At 41.0% G+C, this 22,550-nt stretch overlaps 1 protein-coding gene across 1 annotated transcript; it reads right to left on the reverse strand.

The window, feature by feature from the left end:
* Positions 1 to 20,465: 20,465 nt before the first annotated feature.
* Positions 20,466 to 22,051, reverse strand: LOC122054827 (uncharacterized mitochondrial protein AtMg00810-like). The gene is made up of 2 exons (XM_042616257.1): positions 21,042 to 22,051; positions 20,466 to 20,664 (listed from the first exon to the last, which is right to left on the reverse strand). The coding sequence occupies exons 1-2, from the start codon at positions 22,049 to 22,051 to the stop codon at positions 20,466 to 20,468; spliced, it is 1,209 nt and encodes a 402-aa protein (XP_042472191.1).
* Between the last annotated feature and the right edge of the window lie 499 nt (positions 22,052 to 22,550).

A 22,550-nucleotide genomic window follows, 5' to 3' on the forward strand; every position in this document is an offset into this window, starting at 1 on the left:
TGCATATCAAGCCGAAGCAAGCACAAGTGCGCGACGAAACGCTATTCACCCACCCTCTAGCGGGCACAAAGGTCCTAACAATTGGTATTAGAGCGAGGCCACTCTTCTACGGACTAACCGCCAAGAGAGCAAGAAGCTAGAGGAAGAAGAAGATGGATTTGGGAGGTCCACTTGGATGGGACATCCAGATTCCTCCGCCATACAACAAGGAAGACTTTGCCTTTTGGAGGAATCGGTTGGAGACATGGTTCCAAATGGATTGAAACCAATGGATTGTCTTGAGTGACCCATTTGAAGCTCCTACGGACAAGAAGGGTAAATGCCTCTGATCTCGGAATTGGATCGAAGAGCAACGAGAGCAATTGGAGGCGGACAAGGAGGTAACGAAAATTTTGCATAATTTACTACCTTCTAATATTTTGTTGAGTGTAGGTGAAACCACAAATGCAAGTGATCTTTGGAAAAATATCATTGCCTATCATGAAGATCCTACACAAGTCCAAGGAGTGGAAGAGCCCAAGGAGAAGGGCTCATTGGTCCAAGAAGAGAAGGACCAATCTGATGTTGACACGAGGTCAACATCCGAAGAAGAGGAGGAAGAAAAGATGCAATCCGATGTTGACGAGAGGTCAACATTCGAGGAGGAAAAGGAAGAGGAGGAAGAGAAAGAGAAGAAAGAGGTGGAAGGGGAGAGATCTTATACATCCTCAAGAGAGGAAGAGATGGAAGCATCCATATCCTCAAGAGAAGAAGAAGAAGAAGATGATGATGCTGCCTCCACAACACAAGATAAATCAAATGGAGGATTGAGTGCTACCCTTGCAAGCAAAGGTATAGAAATTTGAATTGTAAATAATAAACATCATATCATTTATTTTGAGTGTAGGGAGCATGGACACTACAAGAGTAAGTGTCCCAAATTGGCCAAGAAAAAGGGCCAAGTAGCACCCAAGGGCAAGGAGAAATCCAAAGAGACAATCCCCACAACAAAGAGGAGCAAGGAACACATTGTGTGTTTCTTGTGCAACCAAAATGGATATTATCGAAGCCAATGTCCAAAGGGGAAGAAAACAATCAAGGTCAAGGGAGGAAGCACAAGTCTAGGGGGAGATTCCAAGGTAAAAACCAAGGTATCATTTAATGAGCATATCCCTTTGACACATGATAAAAAGCATGCTAGAAATAACTTTTATCATTTTAATGCTAATTATCATGAAAGTAGAAAGCATGATGATACTAAGGATAAATATATTCCTCCTCATGCTAGATTTACCACACCTAAGGTTAGGGAGGTAGATAACTACTTAGGTAATAACTCTAAGGACTTTAGATATATGCCTAAATATAAAAATACTCATAGGAGTCAAGAAAAAACCAAATCTATGGATTTAATGATGGAGAACCAAGTCTTAAGGTCAAGACTTGATAACTTAGAAAGGACCCTAGCAAGAATGGAAAATATTCTTAAGGGTCAAAATGAGCATAACCTAGGAAGAACTAGACAAGAGTCATCCAATGGCTATAGAGGTTTGGGATACAAACCTAAAGCCAAGAAGGATGTGACTTCCTTTCATAGGGTTCCATATAGCTATGGAACCAAATCTAGGACTAGAGGTCAAGCTAAAAGTACAAGGGAAGTTGTCCCTAAGAGTACTTTTGCAAAGACCAATGTGACTAAGACTTCCAAGAAGTCTAATAATGTCACAAATAAGGTCACAAGGGAGGTCATCCCTAGAGTTAACTTAGTAAAGGTGACTAAGGCTCCAAAAAGACCAAATAAAGTCACAAAGAAGGTTACAAGGGAAGTTATCCCTAGGAGTAACATAGTGGAAGTGACCAAGGCTTCTAAGAAGCCTAGAAAGGTCCTTAGGAAGGTATCTAGGGAAGTTATCTCTAGTGAGTACCTAGAGCATCTAAGGAGCACCAATAGGTATTGGGTTCCTAGGAACATATTCTCTACACCCTAGATGGGTTTAGAGAGTGTCAACTCCAATTGGAAAGGTAGTTAACCCAACCTTGGTAAAGTTGACACTTAAGAGCATTTTCAAGGTTAATGTTAACCTTTGAAAATGAAAAGGATTGTAGTGTTACTCTTTGAAAGAGTAAAATGTGTCAAAGCTTGAGGAGTTGAATCTAATTTAAATTGACACACTTGGGAGAAGCAAAAGTAATGCCAAGTTGGGAATTTGGCATTTTCTTATGGAATTAAGGGAAATGTAAACCTTAATCCAAAGTGTCACTCTTGGAAAGAGTAACATGTGCCAAAATCTAAGAAAATTAGATTTAATATAACTTGGAACAATTGGGAAAACATAAGAAATACCAAATTGGAGTTTTGGTATTGTCTTAGGGTAATTAAAGGAAAACCTAGGTCCTAATGTAAGATGTTTACTCTTTGGAAGACTAAAATGTGTCAAACTTTGAGGATTTGAACTTAATTCAAGTTGACACAGTTAGAAAAGGATAAGAAATGTCAAGTTGGGGTTTTGACATTTTCTTAGAAGGTTAAAGGCGAATCTAAGCCTTAATTTGATTTCATTTACTCTTTGAAAGAGTAAAACGTGCCATATTTTGAGGAATTTGGTTAATTTAAAATGGCACAAATTTAGAAAGAGAAAGGAATGTCAAAATTAGATTTTGGCATTTTTGTGAGAAATCTTGGGCAATATAGGCTTAATTTTAAGGTTTTAGTTAAGGTTTAAGGATACTTAAATAGATTATCTAGGTAGATTTTATTTATGCTAAAATTCCATGATTGCTTGCTTATCACATGTCATGACATCATGTGTCGCATTCATGTTTATTATGAAAAATATAAAAAATATCATCTCATGTCATACATACATCATGTAGCTATAACATGTTTTTCTTTTGAAAATTACTTATTTTGATGTATTCCATGTAACATCATGCATTATGTTAATTTCCTTGTAATTAAGGACAAAAGACATTCATTAAGAATGGTAAATATCCCAACAAGTAGGATTATACCAAATGACATCCTATGTGGATGATCATAAGTCTCCTAGTGCCTAGATAGATATGCATGATCCCTTAGTTTAGGGCAAAACCAAATATACATCTCATAAGAACTATAAGGTGACTTGAATGTGTTTTAATACACGTTAGATACAAGTGAGATGTTAGGATGGTGAATAAAACTCAAGATGTTGATTTAGTGCATCTTGTTGAGTTTTAGGTTCATCAAAACACATAGTTATGTGCTTTCCAATCATTGGGAAAGTTAATGTACAAGTCATGTGCATTAAGCCCAAAGAACATGGTTGGATATTGGTTTTGAAAATGAGTTTAAAATGTTTTTGGAAAACCTTGGTGAAGACTATCTTTTGATAGTGATCATCATTGAATAGTTAAACACAAACTTGAAGAAAACACTAAAGTTTTTACAAGTTTTCAAATTTGTGTCAATCTTTGAAAATAAGAAGTATTTTCATAGAAAACTATTTTTCCTTGATAAAGTATACTCTAAATAATGTCTACATGAGTTTTCATGATTTTTAGAATTTTGTAGAATTTTTGGGAAGTTTCTGAATTTCGCTGAACTTGAATTTCAGGAAATCAGAAACCCAATCGATCATCCGATCGATTGGGATGGGTTCGATCGATCAGCCGATCGATTGGGAAGCAATGTCCCACGAACAGAAGGGTATTGAATCGATCAGCCGATCGATTGACCCTGTCTGGATCGATCAGTGGATCGATTTAGAGGGCATTTCTGCGAGCAGTAGCTTGTGAAATCGATCAATGGATCGATTGAAGTGATTTCAATCTATTGAGTCCCAACTTTAATCGATTGGGAAGTCTGATTTTGGCCTGAAAAGCTCGATTTCAGTACTTCAAGTCACTTTGAGTCCCAATATCCATCCCAAACCCCTTGGAATACATTTGTAGACGTTATGGGGGAGTTTTCATGATGAAAATAAGTATGGATTGGTTAAGAAAAATCAAAGTGAAGTTTAGGATAAGGTTTAGTTTCAATTCTGAATTGTGAAACCTTAAAACTTCAAGTTCTGGTTTTCAAGGGTCACTAACCATTCCTAACCCTTTTACATACACTTGTATCCATTCAGGGGGAGCTTTCATGTTGTAAACAAGCACGGATTGGTTAAGGCAGACTTAGGTGAAGTTTAGGTTGAGGTCTCTCGGATGAGCATCGCGGAGTAGATTACTACTCAAGGGGGAGCATTGGGTTAATGAAGGGGATCGAACCTTCATTGGTAAAGTGAAAATACTTTTGGATGAGCATTGAGAAGAAGATTACTGCTCAAGGGGGAGCATTGAATACAATGAATGAGAGTTTCATTGGGAAGTTGATGCATGCTCTAGAATGAGCATTGTGAAGTGAAGTAGAGCTCAAGGGGGAACTTTGGCGGCAATGAAGACTATGAGATCTTCATTGTGGGGTTGTTAACAACATATGCGGTTGTAAACAACGTAACGTTAACTCTTATGGAGAAGAGTTTGTTTTCAGTTTTTGATGTGTGACAAATGAGGAGAATGGAAGGTTAAGTTAGACCTTCATCCCAAGCAGAGGGAGTTTGCCCTCTAGGAAAAGGAGAGAATGAAGGAAACCTTCATTCATGCTTTGTCATGAGAGGAGATTAAGGCTATGAGATTTAGCCTTGATATAAAGAAGAGGTTAAGGCTATGAGATTTAGCCTAACTTAGAGGAATTGTCAAACATCAAAAAGGGGAGATTGTTAGGGCAATTTCCCTAAGTCAAATTTGAATAGTTTGACTAAGCTTGAGTTGAGTCAAGCTTGAGTTGGGATTTGAGTTTGGATGTTTGACAATATATGGAGATTGCTAGGGCAATCGCCCATTTGACAATATATGGAGATTGCTGGAGTAATCGTCCGATTGTGGAGATGGTCAAGGGATTGACCAGGTTGATGAGAAGACAAGTCAAGTGGGTCAGTGTTGACCAGATACTTGACCGGGAAAGTCCTAACTGGAGCTTAGGCATATGGAAAGTCCTAACTGGGGGTTAGGCAAGAGAGAAGTCAAGTAGGTTAAGTTTGACAGGAGACTTGACTGGGAAAGTCCTAATTGGAGATTAGGCAAAGGTAAGTCCAACAGGAAGGTTGGCAAGAGTGAAAATCCAAGTAGGTCAGTGTTGACCAGACTTGGTGGTGAAAGTCCTGATAAGTGAGATCAGACAATTGGAAAGTCCTAGTATAGCTAGGCAAAGGGAAAGTCCTGGTGAGGAGCCAGGCAACTGAAAAGTCCAAGTGTGATCTTGGCAAAAGGAAAACCCTGGTGAGTGTAGGGAAAATGGGCATTTGACTACATTAATGGGAGAATGTAGGGTTAAGGATAATGAAGGGTATGCGACTTTCATTATCGTGTTGATCACAATGGGTGAAGTTGTGAACAACGATGAGCAACTCTTCAGGGGGAGAGTCTCAAAGGGGAGAGTTTTCAACAAGTGAATTTGTTGATGTGTGCCCAAAGATGGGGAATGTTGTTGATGTGTGTCAATATGGAGAGAATGAAGGGTTTAAGTTAGGACTTCATTACCTAGAGGGAGTTTGCTCTCTTAGGAGGAGAATGAAGGGTTTAACTTATGCCTTCATTACCTAGTGGCATGAAGGAGGTTGAGGCTATGAGAATTAGCCTAACTTAAATGTGGTATTGTCAAACATCAAAAAGGGGGAGATTGTTGGTGCAACATCCCTCAGGTCAAGGTTGACCTGGTTGACCAAGCTTGAGTCTTGGTTTGAGTTTCGATGTTTGACAATACAAGACTTCGATGATATGGACAAGTGCAGGTGCAGTTGTTCATTTGGGGAGATTGTTTGGTGCAATTCCCCTCTGATCAGGGTCTGATCAGGTTGGTTGTAGAAGAGTCAAGTAGGTCAAGGTTGACCAGATACTTGACTGGGAAAGTCCTAACTGGGATGTTAGGTAGAAGGAAAATCCTGGTGAGTGAAGCCAGGTGAAAGACCTAGTGAGTGAAGCTAAGAAGTTTGAAAGTCCTGGTGAGTGAAGTCAGGCAGAAGGAAAATCCTGGTGAGTGAAGCTAGGTGAAAGACCTAGTGAGTGAAGCTAGGAAGTGAGGAAATCCTAGTGAGTGAAGCTAGGTGAAAGACCTGGTGAGTGAAGTCAGACAGAAGAGAAGTCCTAGTGAGTGAAGCTAGGCAGAAGGGAAGTCCTAGTGAGTGAAGCTAGGCAGAAGGGAAGTCCTGGTGAGTGAAGCCAGGCACGAGGAAATCCAGATGGGTCAAGGTTGACCAGACATCTGGTGAAAGTCCAAGTAGGTCAAAGGATTGACTGGATACTTGGCATGGAGGAATCCAGATGGGTCAAGGTTGACCAGACATCTGGTGAAAGTCCAAGTAGGTCAAGGGAGTGACCGGATAGTTGGTATGATGAAGAAAAGTCCAAGTGGGTCAAAGGGATTGACCGGACACTTGGTGAGGGAGTCCTAGCAGGTCAAGGGTGACCGGATGCTAGGCATGATAAACCAACAGGTCATGGATTGACCGGATGTTGGTTTGGGGGCTCTGAGACTTGATTTTGGGCAAAAACCAGCAGCTGGATCGATCAACCGATCGATTGGCTGGAGCCAAATCGATCGGCCGATCGATTGGGGAGTCCCCGCGAGAAGCCTTCATCCCAATCGATCAGTGGATCGATTGGGAGGCAGTCGCGAGCCCACAGAACGCCTCTGGATTGATCAGCTGATCGATCCAGAGGTCCCAATCGATCAGTGGATCGATTGGGAAGGTGCGTTTTGTCGCGATAAGCCCTGGATCGATCAGCCGATCGATCCAGACAAATTCCCAGAGCACAGAGGCGCTCTGGATCGATCCATTGATCGATCCAAAGCCTCCCCGATCGATTGGGAGCAATCCAATCGATCATGATTCGACCGTTGGCGCAGATAAAGGCCGTTGGCGTGCGTCTTCTTCGGCAGAACTTCTGAGAGCTCGTACGATTCTTACCAACGACTCCACAGCTTCTCCACAGAGCTCTCCACGCTAGATCTTGAAGATTCTTGGAAGGTTTGTACAAGTCAAGAGGCGAAGAAGAGAAGTTAGGGTTAGGGTTTTTTCTGCACTTCTTGTAAGCTTTTGCTTGTTCTTTACTGCCCTTTCCTTTCTTCTTGTATTGAGAGTCTTATAGGACTTCTCCGCCTTCGGTAGTTACCGAAAAGGAGTGTTTACATAGTGGAGGTGTGTGTGTGTGCGTGGATCCTTGGATTAGTCACCTCTTGTGAGGTGGATACCAAGTAAAATACATTTGTTAGCATTGTATGCATTTGTTTCTTTGTATTTTCGCTGCGCATCTTTGAAGAAACAAGCAACGAAGCACACAAGCACGCGACGAGCTATTCACCCCCCCTCTAGCTACATTTCAGTCCTAACACATATGACTATAGCAAGGAGAAGCCAATAAATGGCAAGAGAAAGTCATTTAAAGGTAAGGAGAAGTTAACCAAGGACAAGGTGTCCAAGGTTAAAAAGGTTAGGTTTGTAGGTCAAGTGTCACCAGAGGTGCACCGATGTGGCCTAGCAATTGTGGATGAGTCACCTAGGGAGGTGACTAAGGTTAAGAGCTCTAGGGGAGTTCAAAGAGTCAATTTGGGACCCATGGCCAATGGATCTCAAGTGGGTACTACTTGGGATTCTAGATGAGTCATGAAATGTGCCAAAATATTTGGAGACGGATTTGAGTCTCAACCTCAGGGAATTGGCACAATTGGGTTGTGTTTCATGCAAGAAAATATGACATTAGGGTAATAATGCATGATAATTGATTTTGGATGTATAAATGCCATATAAACCAATGCTAGGGATGCATTGTGGGTTGGTATGGGCAAATACATCAAGAGGAAGCCAAAACTAGGACTTTAGGTCAAGATTCAATTGAGCCATTTAGCTAGTTTTAGATTTTGTGTCAATTTAGGATTGGTGATAGATACATTTTGTAATGTATTTTTTCCCAAGTAGACATGGGTACAATATGTTGGTGCAATATCCCTTAGGTCAAGGTTGACCTAGTTAACCAAGCTGAGTCTTGGTTTGGGTTTAGATGTTTGACAATAAGATATTGATTGAAGAAGAGTCGAGTAGGTCAAGGTTGACCAGATACTTGACTGGGAAGTCCTAACTGGGATGTTAGGCAGAATGAAAGTCCTGGTGAGTGAAGCCAGGCAAATGAAAGTCCTAGTGAGTGAAGCCAGGCAGAAGAAAAGTCCTAGTGAGTGAAGCTAGGCAGATGGAAAGTCCTAGTGAGTGAAGCTAGGTGAAAGTCCTGGTGAGTGAAGCCAGGCAGATGGAAAGTCCTGGTGAGTGAAGCCAGGCAGATGGAAAGTCCTAGTGAGTGAAGCTAGGCAGATGGAAAACCCTAGTGAGTGAAGCTAGGTGAAAGTCCTGGTGAGTGAAGCCAGGCAAGGGAAAATCTAGATGGATCAAGGATGATCGGACATCTGGTGTTGGGAAGTCCAAGTAGGTCAAAGGATTGACTGGATACTTGGCACGAGGAAATCCAAATGGGTCAAAGGGATTGACCATACATCTGGTGGAAGTCCAAGTAGGTCAAGGGAGTGACCGGATACCTGGCATGACGAGAAAAGTCCAAGTGGGTCAAAGGGATTGACCGGACACTTGGTGGGGAGTCCTGGCAGGTCAAGGGAGTGGCCAGATGCTAGGCATGATGTACCAACAGGTCAAGGTTAACTGCATGTTGGTTTGGGAGTCTTGAAACTTGGTTTTGGGCAAAAACCAAGTGCTGGATCGATCAGTGGATCGATCCAGGCTTCTCCCAGCGAACAAAGAGCCTCTGGATCGATCCATCGATCGATCCAGATATCCCAATCGATCAGTGGATCGATTGGGATGCGGTTGCTTCGCGCGATAAGCCCTGGATCGATCTACTGATCGATCCATGCATTTTTTCCAGAGCATAGAGGCGCTCTGGATCGATCCGTGGATCGATCCAAAGCCTCCCCGATCGATTGGGAACATTCGAATCGATTGAGTTCCGACCGTTGGTGTCGATTTAAGCCGCAGGCGAGCGTTGTCTTCGGCATCTCTTCTCAGATTCATCTCAGATCCTCATCAGCTTCTCCATAGCTCTCTCCAAGCTCGTGATCGCCAGTTCTTGAAGGTTCTTGGAAGCTTTCTAAGTCAAGAGGTGGATCAAAGCAAGAAGAAGAAACTAGGGTTAGGGTTTTGCACTCATTGTAAGCTTGTAATTCTTGTATTCCTTCCCTTTCTTCTTGTATTGAGTCTTGTAGGGCTTCTCCGCCTTTGGTAGTTACCATAGAGGAGTTTTATTCATAGTGGAGGGTGTGTGCGTAGGTGTGGATCCTTGGACTAGTCACCTCTTGTGAGGTGGATACCAAGTAACCAACCTTGTTAGCGTTGTGTGATTTGTTTCTGTATTTTCCACTGCCATTCCTTGAAGAAACAAGCAACGCCGAACAACGAGCACGCGACGAGCTATTCACCCCCCCTCTAGCTACTTTTGGTCCTAACAAGTGGTATCAGAGCGAGGCTGCTCTTCACCGAAATCATCGCCGGAAGGGTCAAGCATAACAAGAAAAGCTAGAGGGTGAAGAAGTTGGAGCAAATTCTTCAAGTTTAAGGTTTTATCAAGCTCAAACTTCAAGATGCAATTCCAAGATGGACTTGGATTTGACACAAGGGTGGCTCCACCATACACCTCCACGAGTTTCGATTCTTGGAGATCAAGAATCAAAAATTTCCTTATGATGGAGATAGAGCAATGGTTTGCTCTTATGGAAGGCTTCGAGGCTCCAAGAAATTCAAAGGGCAAAGTTATCAAGAGGAGCAAATGGAGATCGGAGCAAGTCCAAAGGTGCGAGGCCAATAACAAAGTGACCAAGTTTTTGGTCAATTTATTGCCAAGCACCATCCTTTGCAAAATTGGAGAATTTGAAGATGCAAAGGAATTATGGAGCAAATTGGCCAAGCTTCATGAAGAGATCCCCTCCACTGTACAAGATCATGAAAAATCCAGAGAGGGTGACTCTTTGGAGCAAGACCAAGAGGAGGACTCCAAGGTTGAGAGATGCTCAACCTCCGAAGAAGAGGAAATCCAAGAAGCTTCATCCTCAAGGGAATGCAACGAAGGGAACAAGGAGCGAGCATACTCCTTGTTTCATATTCAAGATGATGAAGCCTCCACCTCTAGGATTGAGGGGGAGCAATCCTTGGTGACGCCGGATCAAGAAGAAGGAGAAGCTTCTACATCCGAGTCAAGAGAAGAAGAGGAGGAAGAAGCTTCTACCTCCACAAGTCAAGAAAAATCAAATGGAGGAGAATCAAGTTCTTATCAAGAGGAAGCTTCTACCTCCGGATCAAAAAGAGGATCAAGTGTCATCCCTACACATAAAGGTATAAATGTTTCAATTAAAAATAAAAATCATATAATATGTTTTGAGTGTAGGGAAAGTGGGCACTACAAGAGCAAGTGTCCAAACTTGATCAAGAAGAAAGGTCAAGTGACAAAAAAGGGCAAGGAGAAGCCCAAGGAGACCACCCCCGGGACAAAGAAGAGCAAGGAGCACATTGTGTGCTTCTTGTGTCAACAAAAAGGGCATTACCGAAGTCAATGCCCCAAGGGGAAGAAGGTGGTCAAAGCTCAAGGAGGCACTAGTCAAGGGGGAGCCTCCAAGGTAAAGAAGAAGGTATCTTTTATTAAGCCTATTCCCTTGCAAAATGGTAAAAAGCATGCTAGGTCAAATTTATATCATTTTAATGCAATTTACCATAAGAATAGGAAGCATGAGGGCTTTAAGGAAAAGCATGTGGCCCTACATGCCAAGACTACACCTAAGGTTAGGAATGTAGGTAAAAATCTAGGCAATAACTCTAAGGATTTTAGATACAAGCCTAGAAACAAAAATGTTCATGGACCAAATCCTAAGGATTTAATGATAGAAAATCAAGTCTTGAGGTCAAGACTTGATAAAATGGAAAAGACCCTAAAAAAGATGGAAAATATCCTAAAAGGGCAAAATGAGCAATACCTTGGGCTAGGAAAATCAAAGCCATCCAATAGCCATAGAGGTTTGGGATACAAACCAAAGGCTAGGAAGGATGTGCCCTCCTACCATAGAGTTCCATATAGTTATGGAACAAATCCTAGGTCTAGTGGTCAAGCCAAGAATACTAGGGAAGTCATCCCTAAGAGTATTTTTGCAATAAATGTGACTAATACTTCTAAGAAGTCTAAGAAAATCACTAACAAGGTCACAAGGGAGGTTATCCCTAGAGTTGACCTAGAGAATGTGACCAAGGCTTCTAAGAAGCCCAACAAGGTCACTAGGAAGGTATCTAGGGAAGTTATCCCTAGTGAGTACCTAGAGAATCCAAGGAGCACCAATAGGTGTTGGGTTCCTAGGAGCATCTTCTCTACCCCATAAATGAGTTAGAGAGTGTCAACTCCGATTAGAAGGGTAGTTAACCCAACTTTGAGGAAATTGACACTCAAGGAGCATTTTCAAGGTTCTTGTTAACCTTTGAAAATGGAATGGAATTATTGTTTACTCCTTGAAAGAGTAAAATGTGCCTAATGATGGAAAAATTGATTTTATCTTAAAATGGCACAAATTTGGAAAACCTTGAGAAATACCAAGTTGGGATTTTGGTATTCTCTTGGAAATTTAAGGCAATCCGGACCTTGATTTATGTGATTACTCTTGAGGAAAAATGGAATATGCCAACATTTGAGGACATGCTTAATTTTTAAGTGGCATAAACAAATCAAGAGAAATAGAAATGTCAATTTAGGTTTTGGCATTTCTTTGAAGCATTTAGGGCAATCTAGGTTTAACGTTTTAAGTTAAAACAAGTGATATTTTGAGTTAGCTAAGTGGTTAAGGATACTTAGATAGGTAATCTAGGTATATTTTATTTATGCTAAATCTTGCCATGATTGTTTGCCCATTATATGTCATGACATCATATTTAGTTTTGTATTTTGCATTCATTCCTTTATTATGAAAAATACAAAAATACCATGTCATGTCATACATACATCATATAGTTATAGGAATCTTTTTTTTGAAAGCTATTTTATTTTGATGTATGTCATTACATTATCATGCATTAATTTGGTTTCCTTAAAACTAAGGACAAATGTTTTTACCAACAAGTGGTATAAACAAATGGCATTTATATACAAGTTATACCAACAAGTGGTATATCTACAAGTGGTATACCAACAAGTGGTATTTATACACAAGTGAAATCAACAAGTAACATCCTTGGTAGATGTTTACCACTCAAAATGCCTAGATAGATATGCATGATCCCTAGATTAGGGCAAAACCAAAATTCACATCTCACAAGGACTATAAGGTGACTTATATGTGTTTTAGTGTACATTAGATACAAGTGAGATGTTAGGAAGATGAACAAAACTCAAGATGTTGATTTAGTGCATTCTTTTGAGTTTTAGGTTCATCAAAACACATAGTTATGTGTTTTCCCATCATTGGGAAAGCTAATGTACAAGTCATGTGCATTATGCCCAAGGAACATGATGGGATATTAGTTTTGAAAATATTTTTAAAATGCTTTTGGAAAACCTTGGTGAAGACTATCTTTTGATAGTAATCACCATTGAATAGTTAGACACAAACTTGAAGAAAACACTAAAGTTTTTGTAAGTTTTTAAGTTTGTGTCAATCTTTGAAAATATGATGTATTTTCATAGAAAACTATTTTTTCCTGATTAAGTATGCCCTAAATAATGTCTACACGAAATTTCATGATTTTTGGATTTTTGTAGAATTTTCTAGGGGTTTCTGAAGTTGGCTGAATTTGAAATTCAGCAACTATCAGAGCTCCGATCGATCCATGGATCGATTGGAGTGCCTGGATCGATCCGTGGATCGATTCAGAAGGCAAGTCACGCGAGCAGAAGCTCGCTGGATCGATCAGTGGATCGATCCACACATACTGAATCGATCAGTGGATCGATTCAGTTGATTCAATCGATTGGATCCCAACTCCAATCGATCCAAGTTGCTGATTTTGGCTGGGAATGCCTGATTTCAGCATCTTTGAACCATGTTTAGTCTAGATAACCATTCTAAACCCTTAAAATACATTTGTATACATAAAAAAGGGTGTTTTCGTGTTGAAAACAAGGATGAAATGGTTAAGGAAGACTATATTGAAGTTTAGGTTGAGGTTTGTTTCAAATTTTGAATATTTGAACCTCAAAACTTCTAAATTTGGGTTTCCTAAAGGTTTAGGGATTCCAAGTCATTGTTGGTGCAATGACAGAAGTTACCACCATGTCTTTAGGGGGAGGGACTCTTTAAAGGTATGAAAATTATTTTTCATGAACCTTGGAAGGTGGTAACCTTCCGTTAAGAAAATGCTCAAGGTTGAGCATTTAAAATTTATTGGGGAGTGGATATCCTCATTGTTCCACTGGTTTCAAGTGGATAATGCTCAAGGATGGGCATTTTCCTACATTAAGGGAGAATGTAGGGTTAAGGATAAATGAAGGGTTAAGGATAAATGAAGGTTATGGGACCTTCATTTGGGTCTTTGGACCTTGTTATTGCTTCAGGGCAAGCATTGATTGATAATGAAGGGAATGGATCCTTCATTATCGTGTTGATGACAACGAGTGAAGTTGTAAACAACGATGAGCAACTCTTCAGGGGGAGAGTTTTTTCAACAATGGATTTGTTGAAGTGTGCCCAAAATTGAGGCATGGGTTGATGTGTGCTCAAAAATGGGTTGATGTGTGCCAATAGGGGGAGAATGAAAGGACTTATGAAAGGGAGTAAGTTAGGCTTTCATTACCTAAGAGGGAGTTTGCCCTCTCAGGGGAAGAATGAAGAGCTTAACTTATGCTTTCATTACCTAGTGGCATAAAGAATGAGGCTATGGGATTAGCCTAACTTACATGTGGTATTGTAAGTGTTATTGTGGTATTGTCAAATATCAAAAAGGGAGAGATTGTTGGTACAATATCCCTCAGGTCAAGGTTGACCTGGTTAACCAAGCTGAGTCTTGGTTTGAGTTTAGATGTTTGACAATAAGATATTGATTGAAGAAGAGTCGAGTAGGTCAAGGTTGACCGGATACTTGACTGGGAAGTCCTAACTGGGATGTTAGGCAGAATGAAAGTCCTGGTGAGTGAAGCCAGGCAAATGAAAGTCCTGGTGAGTGAAGCCAGGCAGAAGGAAAGTCCTAGTGAGTGAAGCTAGGCAGATGGAAAGTCCTAGTGAGTGAAGCTAGGTATATGGAAAACCCTAGTGAGTGAAGTTAGGTGAAAGTCCTGGTGAGTGAAGCCAGGCAAGGGAAAATCTAGATGGATCAAGGATGATCGGACATCTGGTGTTGGGAAGTCCAAGTAGGTCAAAGGATTGACTGGATACTTGGCACGAGGAAATCCAGATGGGTCAAAGGGATTGACCAGACATCTGGTGGAAGTCCAAGTAGGTTAAGGGAGTGACCGGATACTTGGCACGACGAGAAAAGTCCAAGTGGGTCAAAGGGATTGACCAGACACTTGGTGGGGAGTCCTGGCAGGTCAAGGGAGTGACCAGATGCTAGGCATGATGTACCAACAGGTCAAGGTTGACCGCATGTTGGTTTGGGAGTCTTGGAACTTGGTTTTGGGCAAAAACCAAGTGCTGGATCGATCAGTGGATCGATCCAGGCTTCTCCCAGCGAACAGAGAGCCTCTGGATCGATCCATGGATCGACCCAGATATCCCAATCGATCAGTGGATCGATTGGGACGCGGCTGCTTCGCGCGATAAGCGCTGGATCGATCTACTGATCGATCCAGCCATTTTTTCCAGAGCACAGAGGCGCTATGGATCAATCCGTGGATCGATCCAAAGCCTCCTCGATCGATTGGGAACATTCGAATCGATTGGGTTCCGACCGTTGGCGTCAATTTAAGCCGCAGGCGAGCGTTGTCTTCGGCATCTCTTCTCAGATTCATCTCAGATCCTCATCAGCTTCTCCACAGCTCTCTCCAAGCTCGTGATCGCCAGTTCTTGAAGGTTCTTGGAAGCTTTCCAAGTCAAGAGGCGGATCAAAGCAAGAAGAAGAAACTAGGGTTAGGGTTTTGCACTCATTGTAAGCTTGTAATTCTTGTATTCCTTCCCTTTCTTCTTGTATTGAGTCTTGTAGGGCTTCTCCGCCTTTGGTAGTTACCATAGAGGAGTTTTATTCATAGTGGAGGGTGTGTGCGTAGGTGTGGATCCTTGGACTAGTCACCTCTTGTGAGGTGGATACCAAGTAAACCAACCTTGTTAGCGTTGTGTGATTTATTTTTGTATTTTCCGCTGCCATTCCTTGAAGAAACAAGCAACGCCGAACAATGAGCACGCGACGAGCTATTCACCCCCCCTCTAGCTACTTTTGGTCCTAACACAATAGACCTCTCCATAAAATTTGGGAATTTTTCGAGGTCTATGGAATTTCTGGTGTATTTCTGAAGTTGGTTTGAAAAGGTTGATTTTTTCAGAAATAGGGTACTAGTCGACTGTTGCAGATACCAGTCGACTGATAACAGTGTTTTTCGACCACAGTATGCTTCTGTAAGGTTGTGTTGAAGGGGGCAGTCGACTGGTACTTGGGGCAGTTGACTGGTACTTGGGGCAGTCGACTAATACCAGTCTGAAAGTGTTTTCAGCACTGATCTTGACCATGTCAACTCGTTTAGATGTATGAGATCCATAGGGGATAAATATATGAGTTTAGGGTCAGTTTGGATGACAAGTTTTTAACAATTGGGATATTGTGGAGAACTTTTTGAATGTTAGGCAAAGGGGGAGAAGTAAGGTTTAGTTAGGAAAACCTTAAGTGTCTTTGCATAGGGGGAGCCTTGTGATTGGTTCTTAAATATCCCTGTGGTAAAATCCTAGCTCATTGGGAAGCTTAGGTGTAGGGGGAGCCTTGTGATAGGTTCCAATATATGCTGCATTTTGTTTCGGCGTTGTAAGTCCAAGTGTGTAGTCTTGACATCGTAAGTCCATTCGGCGTTGTAAGTCTAAGTGTGTAGCCTTGGCATCGTAAGTCCATTCGACATTGTAAGTACAAGTGTGTAGCCTTGGCATCGTAAGTCCATTCGGTGGTGTAAGTCCAAGTGTGTAGCCTTGGCAACGTAAATCTATTTGTTTTAGCATCTTTATTTGCTATATGTTTTCCCTAACTTAAACGTATTGTCAAACACCAAAAAGGGAGAGATTGTTGGAGCAATCCCAATGGTCCGTGAGACCATGTGTTTTGGTATTTTGGGTAAAGGGTTTAAGTTAGGTTCACCCTTGTTATTTGATATGTGTACTTGAGTTGTGCAGGACTGCAGGATACACATGAGACTCAAGTTGACGGCTTCGGGTCCGGAGAAGGATGGAGCATCCGAGGGACCGTGGACAAGGCAGCAAGGACAAAGGACGAGGAAGGCAACTTCGAGGCATACGCGAAGGATGGCATTGGGGATGAGCCGCAGGCTTGAATGCGTCTGAGGGACGAAAACCGAAGGAAGTAGGCCTAAAGGCAAGAGGTCAAGGCTGCAAAGAAGAGTCAAGTGAGTTGTGAGGGTCCGAGTGAAAGAGAAATGTACTCGGGATGGAAAACCCTAAGTTTAGGGTTGTACCAGTCGATTGGTACTGGGAATAGTCGACTGGTGGTGAGCACAGAGAGCTTCTGTGCCCGAACGGCCAAGCACTAGTCGACTGGTGCAAGGACCAGTCGACTGGTAAAGAGTCGTTGGAGTGTTGTTGGGTTGGCACCAGTCGACTGCTGCAAGGACCAGCCCACTGGTAACGGGCAAATCAGCTTGCTGATTTCTTCCAAGCTCTATAAGAAGGAGCTTGGGATAGCCGGCCAAAGTGATGAAATTGGACTTGGTTAAAGTCTTATTAGTAGTCTACAAGTGCTTAAGAGTTTCCCTTGTGTCCAAGAGGTCTTGGTGAGTTTGTGGTGAGGTTTCTCCACCCACAAGGAGGTTTGGGCTAGCTGGAGTTTGCCGGAGACTAATCCACTGACGGATTGAGGGATCGTCCACCTTACGGACAGCCGTGGAGTAGGAGCAAGCTATCTCCGAACCACGTTACATTGACGTGTTAGTGGTTTGCTTATTCTTTCTTAGTCTTTGTATTTCCTTTAGGGTTTAGCTTGTTTGTTTTGTTTGTATTTCGCTGCGCAAGCTAACAAGTGTAGGAAGAAGCGAGTATTTGGGGGTGTCTATCCAACCCCCCTTCAAGCCGTCCACCAATCCTCCTACACGGACGTCTGGCGGTGGTGAAGGATGGAGCCGCCAGCCCTTGGTGGAGGAGAGGGAGGTGCGACGGTGGAGAGGGGGAAGGAGATGTCGGGTAAGAAATTCAGGGCTGAGGAGTTTTTTATAACTATACTTAGGTTTAATACAATTAAAACCTAAGTTGATTCCTTAATCAACTCTCACTTCCGGATATTCCAAACAGGTTTTTCTTGAGCCCATAAGTGTATCCTCTCTAAATACGTCGTGCGAGCTCTAATTAATTCTAGAAAAATTTTTATTTTTTTTTAAAATTCCGTTAAGACTATTAGCCTATTAAACCTTATTATTTAATTATTATCTAGTTCGGTATTTTATAGGTTTTGCTTGTGTGATGCAGACTTCTTATTCAATAGAAGGTAGCATAAATCTGTTGTGTGGTTCATAATGTATCAAAACTTTAGTGATCACTTGTTAACAATTGATAATGTATCGGTTTGACATCTACATAACTAAAATCGCTTTGAGTGACATTGGATGTAGAAAAATGTCTTTATACTCTTGTTTGACATTAGTTCTTGTTTGGTGTCTTTCTCAAATAACTGATGAAAAAGATGTATTGCATCACTCGAACAATACCACAATCTTATAAGAAAGCAATAGAAACAATACAATAGAAAATATGATGACGGTGATTAACAAAGAAGCAAGCCAAGTGTACACAAGACCTAAGTTCTCATGCTCATGACTCACACAAGCGCATGACTCTAGAATCATTAGAACTGATCAACTGGATGAAAATGGAAAGAAAAGAAAGCATGTTGTCCTCAGGTGACAAGGAAGAGCTTAGCTAACATCATGTAAGATCAAGGAATGTATCAACACCTTGCTTGCTGCGGAGGTTGCTGCGGTGAAGTGGGAGGCGCACAGTGGAGGCGGTGGATACGGTGTTGCAGGGGAAAGGAAGGAAATGAGGTACGATGGAGGAAAGACCGCCTGCGATGCAAAGGCGATGCAGAGAGGAAAAGGGCCAGCTGCGAAGAGATGCGAATGTGATATAGAGATGAAAAGGGGTGGCTGCGGAGAGGTTACATTTATAAAATATAGCAGCAAAAAGGTGGAATCCGCCACCCCAAGAACCCCACACGATCAGCCTCACGATCATCTGTGAGGAGATAAATCGGGAAGCTGTAGTTGGCCAATGCAGAGGAGGGTTTTTCTCTCGACTTTGCCGAGATTCAAACCCTTGCCCTATGGTAGCAACTCTGCTCCGTATTAACCAACCCAACTTTACGTCAAAGCATACAATATGTCATTATAGATGGTCTAATATGATGTTTTATCTGTAAAATTAATGAGTGTCGTTATAAAATATTTATAATTACATTTTTCATAAGTGTCATGTCATCAAGAAAGTATCGTTATAAGCCTTATTTCTAGTATTGAGTGATTGTTATTGTACTAAACAGAGGATGAAAAAAAAATTGATTATTCAACTTGATTGATTATGATCATTGATGGAGTGTATCAGTTGAGAGAGTTTAGAATTTAACTATGGGATTCAACTGATTAGTTAATAGTTGACTTATGATAATCGATAATCGATTGATGTATTTATTTAAGAGAATAAAATATTTAAAATTTGACTTTGAGATTCGACTGAATAGACATTAATCGACTGATAGTAATAAATAGTCGATGGATACATGTTGAGGTGGATAGATTCGTTGATTTGACATATCAAAGTAATGTTCAGATCTATAGTGGATTAATTAACTAATGAGTAAGATCAGATGACTGATACATATATATCAGCCCCAACAATAACTTATAAAAGAGAATTTTAAGATGATTTGAATGAGCTAATTCTTGGTAGGTTAGAGACTAAGTGTTGTTGTATTTCCTACCATAAAAGATTGATACTTTAAATTTATGATTTTTTAAATATATTTTTAATATGAGATTTTGATTGTATTTCTAACATTAATATCATCCAAAGATAATCCAATGCAACAAACGAGCAAACAAAAGCAAATATTATTGTGAAAAGTTATTTTTATTTTTATTTTTATTCTGTTTTCTTATTGTGTTCTTATAAGAACAAGGTGTAAGAGATTTCTCCTCCTCCGGAAGGTATCCAAGAAGGGAAAAGTTATTGTTAGTAATCTTTAAGACTAGACCTTCGATGTAGTCACTTAGGATACTATAAATAAAGTAAAATCGATTGTCTATTATATTGAGTTTTCAAGTTTTCATTGCATTATGAATAATGACATGATAGAAGCTATTCACCCTATCTCATGTGCATCGGTCCTAATATATAAAATATAATAGAGAGATCGTATTTAAAATTTAAATAGTTTAGATCCATATAATTAAAATTGATTACATTATCTAAATTAATTAAAATTGAAAAACAAAGGTAAATAATAAGTCAAAAAATCTTCATGGTACAGACGAATATTTACATGTAAAATTTAGTAAATATACGCTCATCTAATAGTTTTTAGAAAATTGATACATACATTATAAAAATAAAAATTTAAAAATGAATAAGTGAGAGTATACTATGACCACAATTGAAATGGAATGAGTGTAATATGTAAATTCGGTAAAGAAAAATATTGGAATAAAAAATAATTTTTTTAAAAAAACGTCCTTTCATTATTTTTTTTATTTTAATTTAGAAAATATCAAACGATGCGGTTTAGTAAAATATATTTATTTGCAAGCAAAGCTATCCATTAATGCATAGACACCGAGCACTGCAACCCGCACTACACCCCGCCACACTACTGCAGTCGAGACAACAAAGCATAGACCACATGGACACTATTCTCTACTGCAGTCATTATTGAAGACAACAAAGCATAGACCACATGGACACTATTCTCTACTGCAGTCATTATTGAAGACAGTCATTATTGAAGACAACAAAGCATAGACCACATGGACACTACTCTCTACTGCAGTCATTATTGAAGACATCAAAGCATAGACCACATGGGCACGTATTTTACGTAGACTGGCACAAGCAGTCACAGTATTTGTTGGCGAGGGGTTCACAGGACATGGTAGCTAGGCAGCATATGACACACCGGCTCTGCGCTCCCCGGCTTCACCTGCAGCACCTGGAGCATCAAGTGCTGCGGATTCCACGACGTCGTGTCCAGGTGACAAACTGCGATCGCTTCCACTCGGCTCCTGTCGCTCCCCTTCAAGCTCACCGTTTACTCCCTCATCATCCCCTTCCCCACCGCGTGGCAGTGGAACACAACGTACGCGTACGGCTCGGGGTGGCAAAACACGCCCAACCCCTCCCCACCCATCCTTTCGAACTCCTGCACCACGTACCGCTGCATCGCCGTCGCCGCCGTGGCGTTCGCAACTGTCGACACCATACTAACATAGTCGGTGATCAATGTTGGCCTAGAATCGGATAGGATAGTACACCCAAATCAAAGAGCACACAAGAAGAATATGACAAATAGAAATTTAACTTAGCAAAGAAAATTTTACATTGAGATACTTTCTACACGCCTCTACGACCCCCTTTAAATACATCACAAATGATAAGAGCAAAGACTACGAGATCCATAAAAATAGGATCGGCTAGGACTAGATCCATAAAAATAGGAAGACCGAATAATAAGAAATTATCAAAAAAATAAATAAAATAAAAATAAAATAAACTAGCTACGGGGATTGAACCTTATCATGTCTGGATTATTTTCTCACATTACTCCCCCTAATCCTGACATGGTTGTAAATCACCGACGCCGAGTAGTTGTCTCATGCCAACTAACTTCACTCCTGGCAATGCTTTAGTTAACACATCGGCTCGTTGTTCTCCGGTATTCACGAAATCAACCACAATCTGTTCCCTTTCAATACATTCTCTGATAAAATGAAACCTTGTATCTATATGCTTGCTTCGATCATGGAATATCGGATTCTTCACGAGAGGTATGGCAGATTTGTTATCAACAAACAAAGTTACCGGCTTTGGCTCTACACCGGTTAATTCGCTGGCAAGGCTCCTCAACCACAAAGCATGGCAGGCCGCAGTTGCCGCTGCCATGAACTCTGCCTCACACGATGAAAGCGTCATTGTCTTCTGCTTCCGTGAATTCCAGGACACCAAACTTTCATTAAAATAGAAAGTCATTCCACTTGTGCTTTTCCTCCCATCGAGATCGTCGGCTAAATCACTGTCAGAGTAGCTGAATATACTAATTTCCTGGGGTCCCTTTATGTAAACAAGCCCAAAATAGATTGTACCTTTCAAATACCTGAGAATCTGTTTAACCGCCTTGTGATGCATGATTGTAGGCCTTTCCATGTATCTGCTCGTCATCCCGATAGAATATGACAGGTCCGACCGTGTGTGTAGCAAATATCTCAGACAACCAATAATGCGCCTGTACTTCATGGCGTCAACTGGAGTCCCTTCCAAGTCCTTATGCAACTGTGTCTTGGGTTCCATTGGATGTTTTGTGGCATTGCAGTCTGTCATCTTGAACTGAGATAGAATTTTCTTAGCATAAGCTGATTGTCTATGTAAAATTCGGCTCTTCTGTTGCTCCACTTCAATCCCTAAGTAGTAGGAGAGAAGACCCAAATCACTCATCTCAAATTCTGTCATCATTTGTTGTTTGAACTTGTTGATTTTCTCTGTGCTACTTCCTGTCACAATGAGATCGTCGACATACACTCCAACAAGTATACTTGCTTCTCCTTCACCTCTTGTATATACTGCATGTTCTTGAGTACATCTTTTGAAGCCAAGCTCTTCCAGACTCCTGTTCAAACGCATGTTCCAAGCTCGTGGAGCTTGCCGCAGTCCATAGAGGGCCTTGGACAACCTGTATACCTTATGTTTCTGATTTTGTACTTCAAACCCTTCTGGTTGAGTGACATATATTTCTTTTTCTAACTCTCCGTTAAGAAATGATGACTTCACATCTAGATGGTGTACCTCCTAGCTTTGATTTGCCGCAAGCTCAAGAATCACTCGAATAGTGTCAAGTCTAGCGACAGGCGCAAACACTTTTTCAAAGTCGATGCCTTGTCTTTGTACATAGTCTTTAGCCACTAATCTTGCTTTGTGCTTAACGACTTTCCCATCTGAATCTTTCTTCAATTTGAACACCCACTTTAGGCCGATAGGCTTGTGGCCTAATGGGAGCTCAGTTAGATTCTAGGTATTGTTCATCTCAATAGATTTCAGCTCTTTCTCCATTGCTTCATACCAGTAAGCCTCGGTTGCAGCTTCTTGATAACATGTCGGCTCTTCAGATATCACCATCATTACC

Source organism: Zingiber officinale, chromosome 3B (genome assembly GCF_018446385.1).
Source record: "Zingiber officinale cultivar Zhangliang chromosome 3B, Zo_v1.1, whole genome shotgun sequence".
Classification (NCBI taxonomy): Eukaryota; Viridiplantae; Streptophyta; class Magnoliopsida; order Zingiberales; family Zingiberaceae; genus Zingiber; species Zingiber officinale.

Bases quoted from the DNA above. Each gene is read 5' to 3' on its own strand.
- LOC122054827 (XM_042616257.1), bottom strand. From the start codon at position 22,051: ATGCGTTTGAACAGGAGTCTGGAAGAGCTTGGCTTCAAAAGATGTACT. The intron at 20,665-21,041 runs GTTAGTTGGCAT...ATCCGATTCTAG, and splicing joins AAAGCATTGCCAGGAGTGAA to GCCAACATTGATCACCGACT.